Here is an 18,462-nt window from a genome sequence, read left to right as displayed (position 1 = left end):
ATATTAGTTGAATCAAATGAAATTGCCAATATTCAATTATTTCCACAAAACCATTAATTTCATATGGTTCAACTTGATAGATCACCAGATGAGGAAGAAGACAAAGAAAGAAATCTCACCATAACAACCAAGTCACACACACACAAAAAAAATGGAAAGTGCACTGGTAAATGGAAGCATTATTTTTATCCTAAATAAACCTGAGTTTACTGACAGTAGAGTTGATGTCCAGGATGAAAGTCACAAAGTTGCCTAATCACAGCGTACGTAGAAAATAGCCCTTTAATAGGAAAAAAGTGCATGTGGTTTCTCTCTGTGAAGAAAGCAAACCAGATAACAAGTGGCCAAATTACCTGGTAAAGAGCCATCAACATTAGAGGTGAAATCTCCAACAGGAACTTCAGTAACTCCAAAGACCCCAGGCTGAGCAGGGGTCACTGGGATGAGGGTCCTGTTTTCCCTTGTGTCTAGGTAGTGGGAGGTTTTACCTTCCAATGAGGTAGTGGAGTCTTCAGGAGGATTTCCACCTCTTCTTCCACCTCTGCCATCATTCCTATCTGTGTGGAGGTGGAATCAATGAAAATCCCACATGTGCAAGATCACCACCCTCCACGTGCTTCTTTTCAGAGCATGCGATTGCTACAAAAGCCTTCCTCTTGTTATCCAAGAACAAAAGCAAAAGACAGGGAAGTTGGTCACACTATTGAACAAAACTGATATTTTTCAATAGATGCCACTTGGACGGCACTCAACAGAAGTGATTGTAATACCCAGAAGAAGCATTTGTTGAAACATCTGCCTGAGCTGTTAAGGTAAGGCTTAGGCCGAGACAGCTGTGGCCTTGAAGTCAGCTTAGATACGAGACAATTTTGCGCTCTTTCTCAGCGGAATCCACCTTCAAAGATCTAGAAGGAACGCCGCGTTGAAAAGCAAAGCGTGAAAGATAAAATTATGCTGCCTGCAAGTGAAATAGAAAACGCAAGTTTTCAAAGACCTAAGGCTACTAACTTAACTCTTCCTTCCTTTTCCAGGAGGGCACTGCTTCTTGGTCACCAGCACCACAGAGTTGCGTTCCAGAGGTCAAATGGCAAAATAATGTTGTTAATGTAAAGAATGTAAAGTGATAGAATCAGACTTTTACAGCAATCGCAAATAGTAAGGAAGCAATACATTGTTTTTAAACTAAGTCACCAACTCTAGAGCTTGAGAAGTATGGCCTTAGAGATTAAGCAACACAGTTTACATTTAATGTACAATGGCTTCTAAGAGGTCTACAGAGCAGAAAATGCAGAGACCACCACCAGATGCACCTTTGGATCAAAAGAAGCAGTGTAGCAACAGCCAGCTAAGGTCCCTCCACCAAAGACATGGAAAAAGCACCCTTAAAATAGTGGTGTTTATCAACAGCTGAAGCCAACTGAGCTTTATATCCTTACTGCTAGATGTGATAGTAGAAATGGTTGTTTGCTCTTTATCTTCTTCCAGTTCTCCATGTGACGTAGAGAAACTCTGGGAGTGACTGTGCTCTGTTTCAATGAGGGATGAAGCCAGTGTTATTTTGAACCATAATACAAGTCCTCTGAGATCTGCTAACAGGAAGGATCTACGGACAGGTGCATGGGGAGAACGAGATGTGCCACACCACAGGGAGAAGTATGCAGAAGAATTCCATTTTGTCTCTACCTTCTTCCCCTTTGTCTCTGGGTATAACCCATCAAGGTCAAGTGCCAAGGTGAAGCCTGAACCAGAACTCCCCACCCACCATGGATCAGCCCAGTTCCCACTATAGCACGGCACCCAGACCCTCAAGAAAACCAGAGAACATGGAGACATGGAAAAGGAACATTTAAATTTTAGTGTTCCTATCAGTAGACAAAAGCATCTAATTGCGGGTCAACAAACATGACTGTAGGAAAAAAATAACACTATGTAGGATACCTGTAACCACAGAAGAGAAAAGATCCCATTTAGGATGACCTGCTTGAGTAACTCAAATCAAATTTATACAAGGAAATACATAACTCCCTTCTAAAAACCATTAAGTGAAAGATACCATTTCATTCTATTATTGGTTTTTTGATCTCGTCTGTGGACAGGGATTCTCATCACTGCACCAAGGAAATGGTTCCCTGGGCAAACACAGGACCCTCAGTGTTCTGAGGTTGAACCGTTGCCCATAACTGAAATCACTTTGAGTGTTTTGAATTCATTTCATTTGCATTCTTCTAGGAAAGGTACTGACCTTTGAGTTGCAGGTGCAAGCACTCCATAAAACACACCCATCAGCCATGACCACCGCCAAATAAACATTACCAAGAGACAGACATCCACCAAATCCCAAACCCAACATCAGAACAAAAGCCAGAAGAAACATAAAATGGAAATACAAGCTCTTCATTGGCAGAAGCCAGTTCATAGGCTTATTTACCAGCTCCTTTGATGCTTCACACTGTGCTATTTATATGGCCGACAATCAACACATGCTTGCTGATCTTTTGCTGGGCCTCAAGGGCTCATATAAAAGACTCTCCCCATTATGAGTAGCAAGCAGTAAAATGAGACCCTCTCAATTCTGGATTTCCTTCATATTCTGCCAAGAAATTATGGATGACTTCAGCCTGATCTCTAGGATCTGCCTGTACATATGGTGAAAAATAAGGCTACTTGAAGTTTAATGCTGCTTCCTACCGAATGCTTAGTGATAAAAAGGGGGGGGGGCATTGGCAAATGTTCCTTTCTTTTGTCCAGGTCCTCGGGGACCCTGCCACCTTTGTCAATTGTCCACAATGTGCCTTGCCCCTCCTCTGTGGGTTAAAGTGATTTCCCTCCTCTGACGATCTGGCTCCCAAAAATGTCTTTTCACAACCATGAAAGCAATCTGTCTGCCTCTACTGAAGCAAGGCTGAGAGTCCAAGGAGGTGGTCAGTTAAAACAAAGAGAAACCTCTGTCCTCTCTGAGGTCTTGGGTGTCCCTGATATGAGTACCTAGAATGCATTTGGACACCCATTTTTATCTTCTTCCTTCCTTCCTCATCATTCCTTTCTCCTTTGTTCTTTCTTCCTCCCTTTCTCTCCTTCCTTCTTATGTTCCCTCTTTCTTCCTCTTTTCCTTCCTTCCTTTATTTTTCCCCCTTTCAGAAAGTCATTGAATCTGGAAGGCACCAAAAATAAAGGTAACGTCAGGTTTCAACGACCCACAAGAAATATAGACAACGAAGACAGCGTAACACCCCGGGGCTGAGCAGAGCCACGTAGCGGAAAAAAAAAAAAAAAAAAAATGCACGATTCCACCACCAAACATGGCATCTTGACCAACATGGAAAAGAGCCGAAGCAGGAAGAGAGGTCAACAAACAAGGCTGAGTGTCATCATCCTTACGAGTTGTCACTGAAATAGGTCCTGTCCCGTTGACGTCTTCCACCGAATCTGTGTTTGGATCGGCAGGAGGCTGAAGCGTTGTACTATGACTGGAGTCCACATCTGAAGGAATTAAATCAGTGTTATTGCTTTATTTCCTAAACCACCGCCTAAGGGTCATTTATGTTCTGTAGCCAAGTTCGTTTTATATTTGAAACTGGTCAGAGGAAAGAAAGCACATAACTGATTTCAGAGCTCCAGAGTGGGGATAATTGTTGTTTCTCAGAATGTCACAAGAAGTAACCAGCTTTCACTGGAGGGCGGAGTGGTCTCAAAATCATGATTTTGGTTTGTTTTTGCTGAGTCTAGAAAGTTGCTACATGAGCACAGGATGGGACTCCCGAGCCTTGCAGAGGCAGAAACATAACCCATGTTAGTCCCATTCTGTGCCCATGGCCTTTCTTAGACATGCAGAATCACCTCCCACCTAGTAGGCAAAATAACTCTTTAACACCCTTCTTCCCTCATTGAGTCCTTTTTTGTTTCACAAAGTGATCATGTAAATAAAACTGAAAAAAAAAAAAATCATTACACAATACTACCTAGGCAGAGGCCACAGGAAGTAGCAGGGACAAGAAACAAGAAGCAGTGGATGTCACTGAGTCCCTCCCCAAGAAGCACAAATACGAGGCATCTTTGAAGTTTACTCTCTATAGTGATGAGTGGTGCAGAAACTTAGCACTAAAGTGTTTGAGATCCTATTTTTAATAGTTATCACAGGTCTATTCTGCTGAAAAAACAAATCCTGAGTGAAACAGAGGCCGAAGGTTGAGTCAATCCACCCACACTATTGCCTCTGGGGAAATGTAATCAGTTCCAAATGTCTCCAGAGGAAAGTGCTGAAATACTGGGCTCCCGCACCTGCACGGAAGTCTTCACAATCTAAAAGAAAAGATCATCAAGATCTTTGTAGGATAGAAATGTATGGCCGACTCTACTATCTCAGATTTCAAAGAAGAGGAAAGGCCAACTAACTCAAATTAAAATTCCTAGTAGATATTCTTGTTCATTTTCCTTTTTATTCATAGACTCCTTCAAGAGGTAGTATGCTCCTCTTCAGTTGAAGCCAATTGCATTGTCCTTACATGCTCACCATGTAATGGGATCCATTTCTCTGCCTCAGTTTGAAGACCCTTTAGTTTGATTCTGAGGATCTTTTACTGCCTTTCTTTTCTACTGGATGTCATCAGAGCCCCCAGGAGCCATGTTGCACTAAAATGTGTGCAGAGGCTGCATGAGGCACTACAGGAACTCAACGCAATGGCCTCAACCTAGCCATTCAACTCTTCTTCCCTATGACAAGGGACCCACCAGTCTGACATAGTTATTTCTTGGCTTTTCTTCTTTTGTGGCCTTCCTTATGTGAATCTCCTTTTGTTAAAAAGAAAATCTTTTACTTCCTTTCTCTAAATACCCAAGTTTTTTTTTTTTTTTCCATTTTCCCCAAAACAGATCCAATCCATCTTCCTCTAATGCTCTCTGGAGGGTGTGGGATGCTCTGAATTTATTGAGCAATTACTGTTGGCAATAGTGACTTCACATCTCTTTCTGCTTCACATTGTTAGGTCTATTTTGATGCTAAATGCTTTCTTTTGCCAGCTAAAGAGCATGGGCTATGGATTATTCAACTTATTGACTACTGATAAAAGAGGAGCACTACATACTATCAATTCTTGAAGTTTCTCCCAAGCAAACTGTCACTTGTTATGATGAAGAAAAATTCCTTTTAAGCATACAAGTTGATAGGATCAATTCGCAATATTCTAATCTTGCAGAACGATAACTACTATCTTTTCCTCTCTCTTTTTGAATTGCTCATAGGTAAATAAGAAAGAAGGGTATTTAAGAAGTCAGGAATTCCATCTCATTTAAAAGTTGTTCACCCATTAAATTCATGAACATTCACTGAAAGCCAAGAAGAGTCTAAATTCCAAATCACTAAATACCATATTATCTCTAAATGTGACAAGAATAATCAAGTTTTCTGAGCCTTTTAGTTACTTTTTTGGTATAACGGCTCATCAACTCTTTAACCTCTCTGATTTTTCTGCCAAAGACAAGTTATTTCTTAGACTGCAATGGAAATAGTCACTGACTCCATAACCTTGTTCTTTTGAAAACCTTGGGTTAGAAGTAAATGGAAGAGGGCTGGGATTGTGGCTCAGCGGTAGAGCGCTGCCTAGCACATGCGGGGCCCTGGGTTCGATCCTCAGCACCACTATTTTAAATAAATAAATAAATAAATAAAAGTATTGTATCCAACTACAACTAAAACTTAAAAAAAAAAAAAAAGTAAATGGAAGAGCAATCTTGGGACTAACCCCTCCACATGGGAAAAGACTTCCACTTTCACAATATAAAATAATAATCCTTTAATGCTCTTGCAAAATTATTTATTCTAATATCAGGACTTCATATTCGGATGAATGTGTCTATTGCTCCTACCAAGAAAACTGAGTTCTGAAGAAATTCCAAGTTCCCAAGGAAAGTAGATTGGCCTAAAACCCAGGACATATTGCTAAGAGAAATAACTGCAAGATTTTAAAAACATAATATATTCATTAATGATGGTGGAATGTGACAATCATTATTATCCAAAGTACAGGTTTGAAGACACGAATTGGTGTGAATATACTATGTATACAACCAGAGATATGAAAAATTGTGCTCTAAATGTGTAATAAGAATTGTAATGCATTCTGCTGTTATATATATATATATATATATATATATATATATATATATATATATATATATAANGAGAAATATATATATTATATATTTATATATATATATATATATATATATATATATATATATATATATATATATATATATATATATATAAAATTCAAATGTTCAGAGACTATTACCCATGGTTCTTTCTGTCTGATGACCTCGTCCCATTGGATGTGAGATTGGGTCAAAGTGATCAGTCCAGAAATCGTCCTCTTGACTCTGTGTTGTCATTCTTTGATCTGGATGGCCGTCGTGGGCTGAAGCTTCTATGACCATGCAGTTCAAGCAGTTGTCAAAGTGTTAATTGACATTTGTCCAGGGACACACTGATGTTTTTCAAAAGATTCTCTAGACCAAACATTACAACTCTCTTTCTAGTACACAGGGCAAAGAGATTTCATGTACAGAATGTTTTAGCAGGTTTGGGTTCATTCATGCTCATTTTCTTGGCAACTGGCATGTGAACTAGAGGACACAAGGCATTAACGATTTCTGCAGTGGATGCAGAATGAGTTATAGGCATCAAGGGAAGATGAAGAAACAGCTCTTGATCCGTGCCGTGTCAATCCCCTTAAGGGGAAAGTACAAGCACCCAAGTGCATGATGTCATGCAGAGAACACCACATTCCAGTGAAATACACAAAAGATTGTTAGTGATCTAGAGAAGGAATCAGATAGATAACAGATTAAAAAAAGCTCACAACAGTATCTCCCCAGCAACAACCATAACCACATAGCCAGTCACTGAATCCCTTGCTCTACTAGGAATTCATTCAAAAGTTGCCATGCACTGGAAAGATATTCTGCATTATATTCTATATTGCAAATGGAAACATGGGACTATTTTTCACTGATAGCAATAAGAATGTGAAATTCACATTCTTTACAAAGCAGGGTGTATTTCAATACTTCAGTCACACAGACCAAAGAGTCATGCACAAGAGCTTGCAGAACTAAGTGATCTGGCATCACTTAGAACGATATGACTTGAGTCCAATTTCTACAGTCCCACGATTCAAGAATAGAGGAGGTGACTTGGTTATAAATATGAGGAAAACAATTGTACACTCAAGGAGAAATCACCAAACAGATATGCACAAAAGCCCAAATGATGTCAGCTAGGTGTCATTTTTCTCATAATATCGGGTTCTGCTTCTTTCTACTCTAGGGTTCTAACAACATTCTTTCTCAGAAGCCTAGTATTTCGCACGACCATATTATAAAGATGGGCCCACATTAGAGAGTAGATTTCTTTACAAAAGGAAGCATTTTATAAGCTTGGTGTCTCTGTTATAATCTTACTAGGGGATGCCCAAAGCTAGATCTGAAAGTGACATTCTCGAGGACATATTCCCTGTGTTTCCTTTGTGTGCGTGTAGCTATTCTGTTCAGGTGATTTTTAGGAGCCTTTAAGGTTTGCCTCTGTGTTCACCACAACATGACTTTTTCAGAAACCTAACAGGACCTTTCCTTCATTATTCTTGTGTCCGGTGTCCTCAGTGCTCAGTATTTAACTCAAAAGGAAATTCCCACTCAAGTTTGCTTATTAAACCATCCATTACCAGTTGTCCCTGCTGTTGAATGAGATTCTTCTCTTGGTGTTTGGTGATATCCCCCGTGCCATCCATTCCCAAACCACTGTTCTCTCTGCGTGGCTGTTTCTTCTGTTGTACTACTAGAAGTTTCCCAGGCTGTGAGAAGAATGTCAATTGTGAGCCGTTGTGGTCCCATTTCCTCATCAATAGCTCCTATACTTTAAGGGCACAGACTCATGAGGAGAGACAGTAGAAAAGGAAGACAACGAGGAGATACACCACTAATATTCAGAAAGGAACATTAGAAATGAAATGGCCCCATCCTTTAATTCTTCAGCTGAGAAAACTAGGATCCAAAGAAATTTTAATTGGTTCAAAATCATGTGGCTGGATTGGTGCAAAGTTAAGGCCAGGCCCTAGCCTGTGAGTTTCCAGGACTATTCTTATCTTACTGTGGTGGGTGACCTCACATATCCTGTCTAAGAGAACTGTTCAAAGAATAAACTCTTTGCTGACTTTGGAGAAAGAGTATAACAACTTATGAGTATAGTCCGACAACTCACATGAGTCACGTTCCCTAAAGCACACTCAACAAAAATGTACCAGCAATGGCTTTACCCATCGTGAAAGCTGTTACAATGTCTAGGGCGTTACAACACTGACCTATAACCCTATGGCAATGTCCCCAAACCCTATGGCAATGTCCCCAAACCACTACCTTCTGACATTAGGCTCATTAATCCAGGTCTCTTAGGACGTGTTCTGCTTCAGTAAAAAATGTTTAGAATAACTTCTAAGATACACTATTAGAGCACAAAGGGGACTATAAACTTCCTCTCTCTTCCTTTTCCTATTAGAATTCTTCTTTGTTAACCCAGCTCACAACCATTATGTATATATCAAATATATTAGGCTGAGAAATCACATGTGAGCCTGTTGGACATGTTCAGTACAATGTGCAGGACTTATTGAACTGTGTCCTAAATTTTTCTTTGGTTGTCTGGGATCCCTCAGCTGAGTGATTCCCAAAAGCTCCTTTAGCCTCTAAGTCACTGTTTAGTACATGTCCCCTACAGGGGTATTCAAGGTTGTGAGAGTGGTAGTTGAACCACAGTTTCAAAAATGCTACAAACTGTTATCTATATAAAAAAAAAAAGGCTTACTTTATTCCAAATAAGGTAGGCATCTCTCAGAGTTACAAATCTGAAAGAAGAGAACATACTTTTTAACTTTTTCTCTTTTTGTTTTCATCCTATTTTGATAGTCAAGCGGTGAGACTGGAGATTCTTTTAGAAAACCTGAGGTGTTTGTGCATAAAAAGAAATGACAGTGAAAGTATCAAAGCATCCCTCAAGTTCCCCTGGGTTTGGAAACAGAAAAAGAGCAGTTGTAGAATTCAAATGCAGACCATGTATATTACTGACTTTTCCCCAAGAGTTCAAGGGATGCCATTTTGTGGAAGGAAGAGAACATGAAACAGAAAGTGGGCTTATCACACATCCTCACAGAGAAGAAGTATTCCAAAGATCCTTCTGTTTGTCAAATTTTCCTTCCAGATCCTCCACTAAGCACTCAAAGAACGCACTCTTCACCATAAATTTCCATAAACACACACAAATCACCCACATGGGACCTCTGGGAATTTTTAACACAAAATTCTATCTCAGATATAGAATTTATCTCAGATAAATATTTTGGCCTTTCGTGCAACCTGACAAGTTTTCTTCCAGTTTCTAAAAATTGTGTGTATATTTGGCCCCTTTTCATCCTCTGCAGAGATAATGACTGTTCAGAGACACAGAGTATGGCCAATGTCTAAAAAATGTCTTCCCTAGCCCCCGGAATGTCTTTATTAACTCCCATAACCAGAGCTGCCAACTGCCATCCTTACTTGTGCTTGTTGAATGTGGGGCCTCCTCTTCATCCTGATGCTCATGGTGAGTGAGAGGAGGCTGTGGTTCCTGGGTCCGGTTTTCTCCATGAGCATTGGAGCCATTTTTGTCTACATCTGTTATGGTGAGGTTATACATGCTGTGATTTTTTTTTTTATCAATCAACTTTTATTGGTTTTCTTCTTCCATTTATGTACATGCTATCTAAAGGTGTTATGTCTGAACACTACTTCTGAGCATCCACTCTCATAAATTTGAATGATTTCACTAATATGTCCCAAGAAAAAAAATGAATGGGTGTGAAATTTCTTCACAATTACTTGGTATTCCACCATAAACACCTTGTCAGAGATGGTGCCATAAACCATTCAAAGGTATTCATTTTATAATAAGGCCACAAAAAATACCTTGTGCCCAGATGGTATGACTGATATCTGACTCCTAAATGGAATTGAGCATCCTTATGAAAGTTCACTGAGAATTTGTGATGCGACATTAACTAAATTTTCCACTGTGTCCTAAGGGTTGACAATTGCAGCATCATAGACTTTGAAGGAAAAATATCTTTCGTTAATTACATATAACCCATTACCAGTTATTCTTGTGGTTGTCTCAAGTGGTGCTTCTGGATTTGAATGGCTTGGCCTCCATTGGTTCCAGTCCTGGTTCTGTTCTGTGTGGTCAGAAACCCGTGGAGTGGTTGAAACTGTGATAACGATGATTGAAGCAATTAGGAAAATGTTATTTCTTGAGCCTTCACAAATTGTACTGCACATTTACTCCTTCTGTAGTCTATACAATGAGTCATCTATACCAGGTTGTATAGATGGTTGCATGGAAACGGAGAGAAAGCAGAGAGAGCCTTCAGCTTGATCCACCATATTGTGAAGCATCTCAATGTCCTTTGCATTCTGTCATAGAATACGTTGGGGTTCAGAACATGAGATCTTCTTGGAGAAAGCAGCCAAAGAAACTGTGGTAGCAGAAAGAACAGCTTTGAATACACCAGCCCTCCACCGAGGATCACCAGAGATGACAGAGCTTTGCCCATCCATGCAGATTTGTAGGTGGCCCTCTGCACTTGAAAGGCCAAAGAATTGGTATCGCTGGCATGTTTGCTACCTCAGACGGAAGAGGCAGGTGATTGAAAATTATACCACAATGATCACTATTTTGTTAGTAATTTTTCTGAAGAAACAAATACCCTGAACAGCCAGAGCTTTCCTGTAGATGGTTCTGAGAAAGAACATCTACCTAAAATAGCAATATGGTTTAGCTACATAACTCTGAATGTTTCTCAGACACCCACGGTAATTCTCATCAAATACAAACTATATCATGAGCAAGCCATTCATAGCCAATGAAAGAAAAACAAGATGCATTACAGTCAATAGAAAAAGTCCAGAAGTAACCCATCACCATCAGAAAAGTGCATTAAAAAAAAAAAGAGGTATATATCCATATAACAGTTCCCTGATATTGTCATAAAAAATATTAGCATAAACATCTAACAGAAGGATCATGAAAAAATTAGAATGTCTTTTTATGAAAAGGCTATTTGCAAATCCATCTTCTTTCAAAGCTTATTTTGATACCCAAATAACACAAAACTATTTCACAAGTTAAGAAAATAATGTCTAGAATCATGAAACACATTCTCAATAGGCATGAAAAATGGTAGTTATCCTTCCCCTCCAAAAGGAAAAGGGTATCCTGTTGAATCACAGGCATAGACACTCAGCAAAAAAGTGAATGGAAATTGAAAAATAATATGCTATAGAGATGAAGAAATAGTGAAGGAAGTTTTCTCCTGCAGTCTGATCATACAGTTTATTTGCAGGTTGATCTTTTGGGGTCACCATCCAAGGGATTTTGGTTTCTCAAGTATCAAAACCATATTTTTTACAGATGGACCTACCCAAGACTGGGCCACATCCTGAACCCAGGAGACAGTGTACTCATAAAGCTCCAGTGATTTTGGTTATTTGATCTTCTTTCTGAAGGTATTAAAAAGAGCATAGAGGGGCTGGGGTTGTAGCTCAGTGGTAGAGCGCTTGCTTAGCATGTGTGAGGCCCTGGGTTCCATCCTCAGTACCACATAAAGATAAATAAATTAAATAAAGGTATTGTATCCATCTACAACTACAAAAAAACATTTTTAAAAAATTAAAAAAGAAAGAGTATTAAAATTAAAAAAGACTAAGCTCTGCAGAGATATCCAGTCTAAGGAATATATATTTTAAAGTTATAAAATAAAGAATGGAGTTCATTTGTTGTATGGCTGCCATATGCTCAGATGCTTTCAAAATCTGGGCTATTCTTTTAGATCCCCTCCTCCCTGGGTGCTATTCATTTGGGGATGAAACTCTCAAGTTTCAACAGGACAGATAGAAATTCAGTGACCTGGGAGAGCTCATGTAACACCCCAAGAGCCTTATCTCTAAGGAAAAGCAAAGCTGTGATGGAGTTACTTTCAAGATTCTCATTCTGTCCAGCAAAACCATAGGTCATCACAGGTTCATGTGAGAAACTCAGTCATCTGGCAGAATATTTGACCAAACTTGGTATATTTTAATTTTTAAAGAATATTCTTTTCAACTCAATTTTCATGTCTTAGTTCTCAAAAAGTTTTATAATGGTCACAAATTTGTATACTATTAAGCAGTTTCACTATTTGCTTTTAATAACTAGCACTGCCTTGTTTAAGTGAGCTAATATTCACCCTTCTTTTCAATGTCTTTTAATTCCATGTTTGTTAAAATTCTGGGTTTGTTCCTTTGACTTCAACCAGGTTTTGATTAAGACAACTCTTGAGTTCTCACTCCCCTGTTTTAAGCCTTTCTAGGGCCTTCTAAAAGCCTTCAATTCAGGGTCATTGGCAATTTTGAATTAATACTCTCTTAACCACTCTTCAAAAGCAAGGGCTTTTTTCATCCACATGCTCCCAGCACCCAGCAGAGTAGGTACACAATGAGCATTTGTTGTGATGTTTTCACATGTCATTCTCTGACAAACCTCGATAACTCAAAGAGAATCTATAGTAGCCAATCTCACCGATAAACAAAATAGGAAGAACCTAAGGCATTTGGTTCACTTCTCCAAATATATTTAGGTTGTCATTAAAAAAAAAAAAAAAAGAAATTGTATCTTATTTCTTCCTCCACAATCATATGAGGATATAACTAAGGGATCATCATAAGTCCACCCATTTTTCACATTGACTGTTTTCCAAGAGAAATACTGTCAGGTGTCACTTAGGTTAATTAGTAAAACTTGCATAATTGGTTCTACTGGAATTGATCATTCTTACTGGTGCTGGAGACAAAGTCTTCATCATCATCAATGCCTGATCCAGAAAAACTGACGTGTTTGTCTCTTTCATCTTCGTTCTCTTCATTTGGCTCCCAGCCTGTTGAAATGGCATTTGGATCCGTACCTGTTATGGTGACTTGCATTAGTGGTGGAGCTGGATGCCAAGTAACCCATTCGACAGAGGAAGAAAGTCAGGTACAGCAGGTGGAATGGATTTCCCAAGATTTCAAGAGGAAAGGGAGAGGGTTCTTGCGGACTTGCATCTGAATCTAATCTATAGATCTCAAAACAATTGCTATGATCTTTACAACAGAACCTTCACTTTAAGAAAGAATAAATATGGACACCGCTCCACCAAAGAAGTAAAAACAGAACACAGCAAACTAAAAGCAATGAAAAGATAGTCAAAAACTCCCCTGTGCTTTCAGATGCAGTTCTTAATAACTCATTATTCACATTCTTTAAAAGTTTGAGTTCCAAGAAAAGGGTGGAAAGGTTTCACATATGCCTATTTGCTTTACCAAGACACCTTCAGGAAAACTTTGAAATCATGTCAATCATTTCTAAAATGGTACAGTGGCATTCATAATTTTCTAATTTATTTTTTTTTTAAATCTTTAGCATCAGATTATGTATCTCTCTAAATGCAAATGGAAGTAATGCTGTAATTCCCAACAGTACTTTGGCAGACAGAGAGGGGGGAAAAAAAAGTCAATTAACAGAGAAATAATTTCTGGCATTTTATTAGTCAACCAGAAGAGACGATGAAAGTGGACTCCAGTCTAAATTCTTAGAACTTTTCCTTCTTTTCTTTTGGAATCAATCATAGAAAAGGAGATGGAAAGTTTCAGCTTCTCAGTGGTTACTGCAAAAGACCTCTTTTTTTTTTTACTAAAAAGAGGTTTTCTGCATTCTGAATGAGGCTCAGGCTGTCTTATGAAATGACCATTTGCTTTGCATACCATTAGTGTCCATCCCAATAACGCAATTGAAGGAGGTTTTCTATATTTTCCTATCTCAGCTAGGTTATTTCATTTTCTCATAAAAAAGTTACAAGCTTTTATGACTTCAATAATTTTGGAGTAGGCATAAGCATTCTTTCAAAGTTATAATTTTGTTCTATCCTCAAGACAACCTGCCCCTGTTCATAGCTCCTCTACTATCCTCCTCCTAGGAGTTAGAAATCCCACAGAGAAGAAAGAAGAAAACTGCATATTAGTTCCATGTAATCAAAGATACTGATCTCAGAACTCATAGTCCTTCCAAAATCATCACAAATATTTGTGTGGCCAGAATGGACTTTAGACTTGAACATTATCCCAGATGGCAATGAAAATCATTAAAGATGGTCAAGAAAATATATAAGATAACCATAACTCATTACCAGACATTGTTGTTGTAAGAAGATGATTCCTGGACTCTGATGGTTGAAACAACCATGAAAGCCAGCCCTGGACCTCTTGCTTCTTGGTTGTTGTTTCAGGAGCCGTAGCACTAGTGCTCATCAAAGCTGTGGTAACCATGACTGAACGGATTGTTGAAAAGTGAATTGTGAGTTCCTAAGAAATAGCATTGTGTATGCTTTCACTAATTTTTTTCCCCTACTCAAGAGAATCATCTATACTCAATAGATGGAAAGGTGGAAAGAAAGGGAAAAGGCCAAGAAATTCCATTTCTTTCAGAGGTCTAGACTAGAATTCATAGAATGTCAGAGATGGAAGGACCTTGAATATTATCTGGCTCAAGCTCTTCATCTGAAAGATGAGAAAATAAAAGTGCTGGAAAAATTTGCTGACTTGTGTGAAGTCAGAAAGCTAATTAGCAACAGAGACACCTCAGAGCATGAGAACTCTGAATTCTAAAGGTTTACAATGTGAAACGGGGAGGGAAATTTTGTCTCCTCCGCCATGATGCTAAACAAGGACCAGTGGTAAGAATTTCAGGGAGATGGGTGTTCTTCCAACACCCATGCTACAGCTTCCTTTAGATTTAATGGAATAATCTGAACTATCCAACAATGAACTTCTTCAAGAGGAGCTTTGTTCCCCATGATAAGGAAGATCACTTGGCAGGAAAGTTGTGTAAGTAATTAAATGATTAGAAATGCTGATTGAACCAGACTATTTAAGATCCTCTCCAAATCTGAGCGTTTATGATTCTACACCCCAGGTCTTTAGAGTCCTAGCCCCTTAATCTTCCATACACTCTATCTTGGCTAACCAATATCATTCTCCAAGAATTTAGGGTATGATATTTCTGCCAGATATAATCCCAGGAATCCAAAACACAGGAAAAGAGAACATGTAAAGTAGGAGACTGAAGAAGATGTCTTTCACTTTCTCCATGGAGACTCCAAATCCCCTGGGAACCTTGCCCAGAGTCATTTATTTTATATCAACACTATTATTTTACAAAGCAGAACAGTCCATTTTTAGTCCCATTTGAGTTGAAAATAGTATAGCAACACAGGAAAAGAGACAAAGTGACCCACTGATAAAACCAGAAGCAAGAATCTTGACTTGAAAATTTCCAAAGACTGACATTTCTGCCACCGTGACGTGCAACGGAAGAATATTGGATAAGAGGCGACAAAAAATTGAGAACAAGTTCAAGCAGAGAGGCTGAAACCATCATTAAAATCCCAAATACAAAAGACAAGTGAGATTTCTTTTTTCAGATTTCAAGAAAGCCCAGAAATGATCCCAAAAGAAACACAGCCAAAGAAGACCTTTTCCTTCACACTATTTTTTTTTTCTGCAAAGGTCAACACTGTAAACATTAAAAAATGGCCTTTTCAGTGTGCTGCAATCTCTTTCCCACCTGACCCCAACATATCCTAATCAGTGTGACATGGAACCATAACATAATAACATAACATAGCACTGTTGTCATAAGTGATTATTTATAGAAGTAAAAGATATAGTTTATTCGTCTTAAAAGCAAATGTGAAGTATCATCTTTCTATTTTTATTTCTTCCCTTTTGCGGAGAGGATGTCTGCTTATTTTGAAATATGATCATATTCTCCATCAGCAAAAGCTAATAAATGGAGATATGCTTCTAAACCCCCGCCATTGTTATAGACAAAACCTTTCTCCCTGAAGCTCCCACTTCAAAATACTTTGCAGGAATTTAGAAATCATAGGCAAACCTCCAAGAACCTGTAGGCGACCTAGACTCTGATGTAGAACCACATCATTTTCTACCTTACAGTAAAGGTTTGAAGTATCCAAACAAGTGGTCCAGGGCCTGCCCTTTCCAGGTGTAAATCATGGTTCCCTCTTTTACTACTAACTGTGATAACTGGGTCAGCAGGAAATAAAGGTGTGCATCTTCCAATAGACTTTTTTCCTAGAAGATATTTTTCTCAATGAATCGCATAATCAAAGCATCTGAAGGAAAAATAATTTTGATTCTACATACATGATGCCATAAAAAGAACAAATTAGGTATTTAGGGGATCTTGTCATATCCCCAGAGCTATTGGCTTCTGTGACAAGGGAAACAGCAGCAGATCCTGCTCTCACTAGTGATGCTGAGGGACCCTCAGTGGGACACTTGGGCATGATAATGGATATTTTTTTTCTTATCATTAAAAGACCTGGCATTCAAGACTATCGATGAGCAAAAGACATAGCGATTTACCTGTGGCTGCTGTTGTTGTGAGATCCTGAGTCTTAGGCTGTGAATTACCAAACCAGGACCATATCCAATTACTTCTCTTCTGAGCTGATGCACGGCTGTTTGAGTGCACAGTGGAGGTAACTGGATCGATTATGAAAACATTGTTGAGTGAGATTCTCTCTGTCAGAGTTTACTCTCCATTCTATATCAAACATCTGTATCTCTTATAGAATGAAGATTAAAGAAGAGATATTGAGGTGTGTTTTTTTTTTTTTTTAATCTTTCTGGCCTTCTTTCTAACATCTCCCAACATCTTAGAACAACATCAGAAATGCAAATTTGTATGGGTATCAATCCAGTGCTTCTCAATCTCCCAATTGAACCTCCTATAATAATGATTAGAGCAAAAATCAAGCCACAGCTTAATACTGCAATGGCAAGAGATTTGTTTTTTTCTTGACTGGGTGACTGGACCATGCAATATGCTAGAAGGTCTTCAATGCAGCATGACATAAAGTTGCTTTCATTCATTCACCTTTGGAGTATCTTTGGAGATGCTTGCATATATCATTTGGATCTATCTAGCAACACACCCAGCTTGTGACAACAACTGGGACTTCAAAGCTCTACCCATACACATCAAACTCAGACCACACTTTATACTTGAGCAAGAATATCACGAAGGGTGTGTGTTCCAAGTATTGAAATCACATCAAACTTTCTCAAGTATCCACTCATCACTTTCTGTCACTTTGGATTCAGTTCAGTCCGTGTTTCCAGACAAGAAGCAAAAATGTCAAAGTTAAAGATTTTGAACTCAAATTAGAAAAAGGATAACAGTAGCATCTTGTAATTTAAAAATCTCTCACTTGACTCTCAACTTGGACTTGAGTCCAAAATGTTTCTCCATAAAAACAGAAAGGTAAAAATCATCAGGACAAATACATAAACCAGCTGAGATTATTAAGACATATTTCAAATGTTGAAAATGTGATACAAATTAAGGCCTCTTCCTTCAAAAAAGTGACCCTATACATAAACACTCAACATTTTGTGCGTTGTTTCAAGTGGTTCCTGAATACCTTCTCATTATAAACTTTGGTGTTATACATGCCAAATTCCTATAACAGGCACAACATGGTCCATGCTATAAAGGACACATTAGTTCAGAACAGAAAGCAGAGAGATAGGAGCCAATTTCCCTTATTATGCCCCCAGTAAACCTGAGCATCCCTTAGAAAGCCCATAGACACCCTGTTCTCACCTCAGTAACTTTATGAAAATAGCTTAGTTCCTGCCACTTTCACCCTACAGTACACCAGGAAAAAAATAGCAACAAAGGAAATGAATATACAAGAGCAAGATAGAAATAGGCATTATTTTCATCTTCCTGAAAGGAGTCGTATGAGAGGGAAAGATGAAAACAGCTACAGCCTCGCCAGCACTTTCCAATTTGCCCCACCCAAGTACGCCATGCCAAACCAAAAGAAAAAAAAAATTACTTGTTTGACACCCAGAAGACAAGGAAATTGAGACTTCCAAAGCAGGAGTTGGCTTCCTGAATTAGTTTTGGTTTCTTGATTCCAGAAAGTTCCAATCACCAATAGGAAGGCACCGATTGACACATCTCCAGGAGGGCTCTTCCAAAAATAACAATTATGATAAACAGCCCACGGGAAGTCCAGAGCCGTGTAAATGGTTGGTCTTGTTAGCTTTCCCTTTGCCACCCACTAAGCACCCTTAAGAAGGAATGAAGCAGTCAAGCCAAAGACAGGCAGCTTCCACATCCCCAGCCAGCCCTCCTCTTGACCTCTGCCTCCCTGCATGCATTAGGGAGGATCTGCAGACACTGCCTCTGGCTATGGCCCAGCTCAGTCCAACCGTGATAAGGCCAGGGAATCTCCTTCCTGGACTCAGAAAATCTGATTCTACTTAGGAGCTCAG

At 38.9% G+C, this 18,462-nt stretch overlaps 1 protein-coding gene across 21 annotated transcripts in view; it reads right to left on the bottom strand.

Annotated features, from left to right (window-relative positions):
- Cd44 (CD44 molecule (Indian blood group)) overlaps positions 1 to 18,462 on the bottom strand; it is an 81,908-nt gene that overhangs the window by 15,653 nt on the left and 47,793 nt on the right. The window contains exons 6-14 of one of the 21 annotated variants that reach the window (XM_015477779.2): positions 14,280 to 14,405; positions 12,894 to 13,019; positions 10,176 to 10,289; positions 9,583 to 9,699; positions 7,719 to 7,847; positions 6,291 to 6,422; positions 3,379 to 3,480; positions 1,437 to 1,526; positions 354 to 557 (exon numbers count right to left, since the gene is read on the bottom strand). The exons of 1 other annotated variant lie outside the window; for it this stretch is intronic. In XM_015477779.2, the coding sequence (XP_015333265.1) occupies positions 354 to 557; positions 1,437 to 1,526; positions 3,379 to 3,480; positions 6,291 to 6,422; positions 7,719 to 7,847; positions 9,583 to 9,699; positions 10,176 to 10,289; positions 12,894 to 13,019; positions 14,280 to 14,405 (1,140 nt within the window). The remainder of the gene's footprint in view (positions 1 to 353; positions 558 to 1,436; positions 1,527 to 3,378; positions 3,481 to 6,290; positions 6,423 to 7,718; positions 7,848 to 9,582; positions 9,700 to 10,175; positions 10,290 to 12,893; positions 13,020 to 14,279; positions 14,406 to 18,462) is intronic. 19 more of the 21 variants (XM_015477772.2, XM_048788581.1, XM_015477768.2 and 16 more) reach the window with 19 other exon arrangements.

This window comes from Marmota marmota, unplaced genomic scaffold (genome assembly GCF_001458135.2).
Source record: "Marmota marmota marmota unplaced genomic scaffold, marMar, whole genome shotgun sequence".
NCBI lineage: Eukaryota > Metazoa > Chordata > Mammalia > Rodentia > Sciuridae > Marmota > Marmota marmota.
The sequence above is the reverse complement of the archived record's forward strand: the minus strand, read 5'-3'. Positions and strand labels throughout refer to the sequence as shown.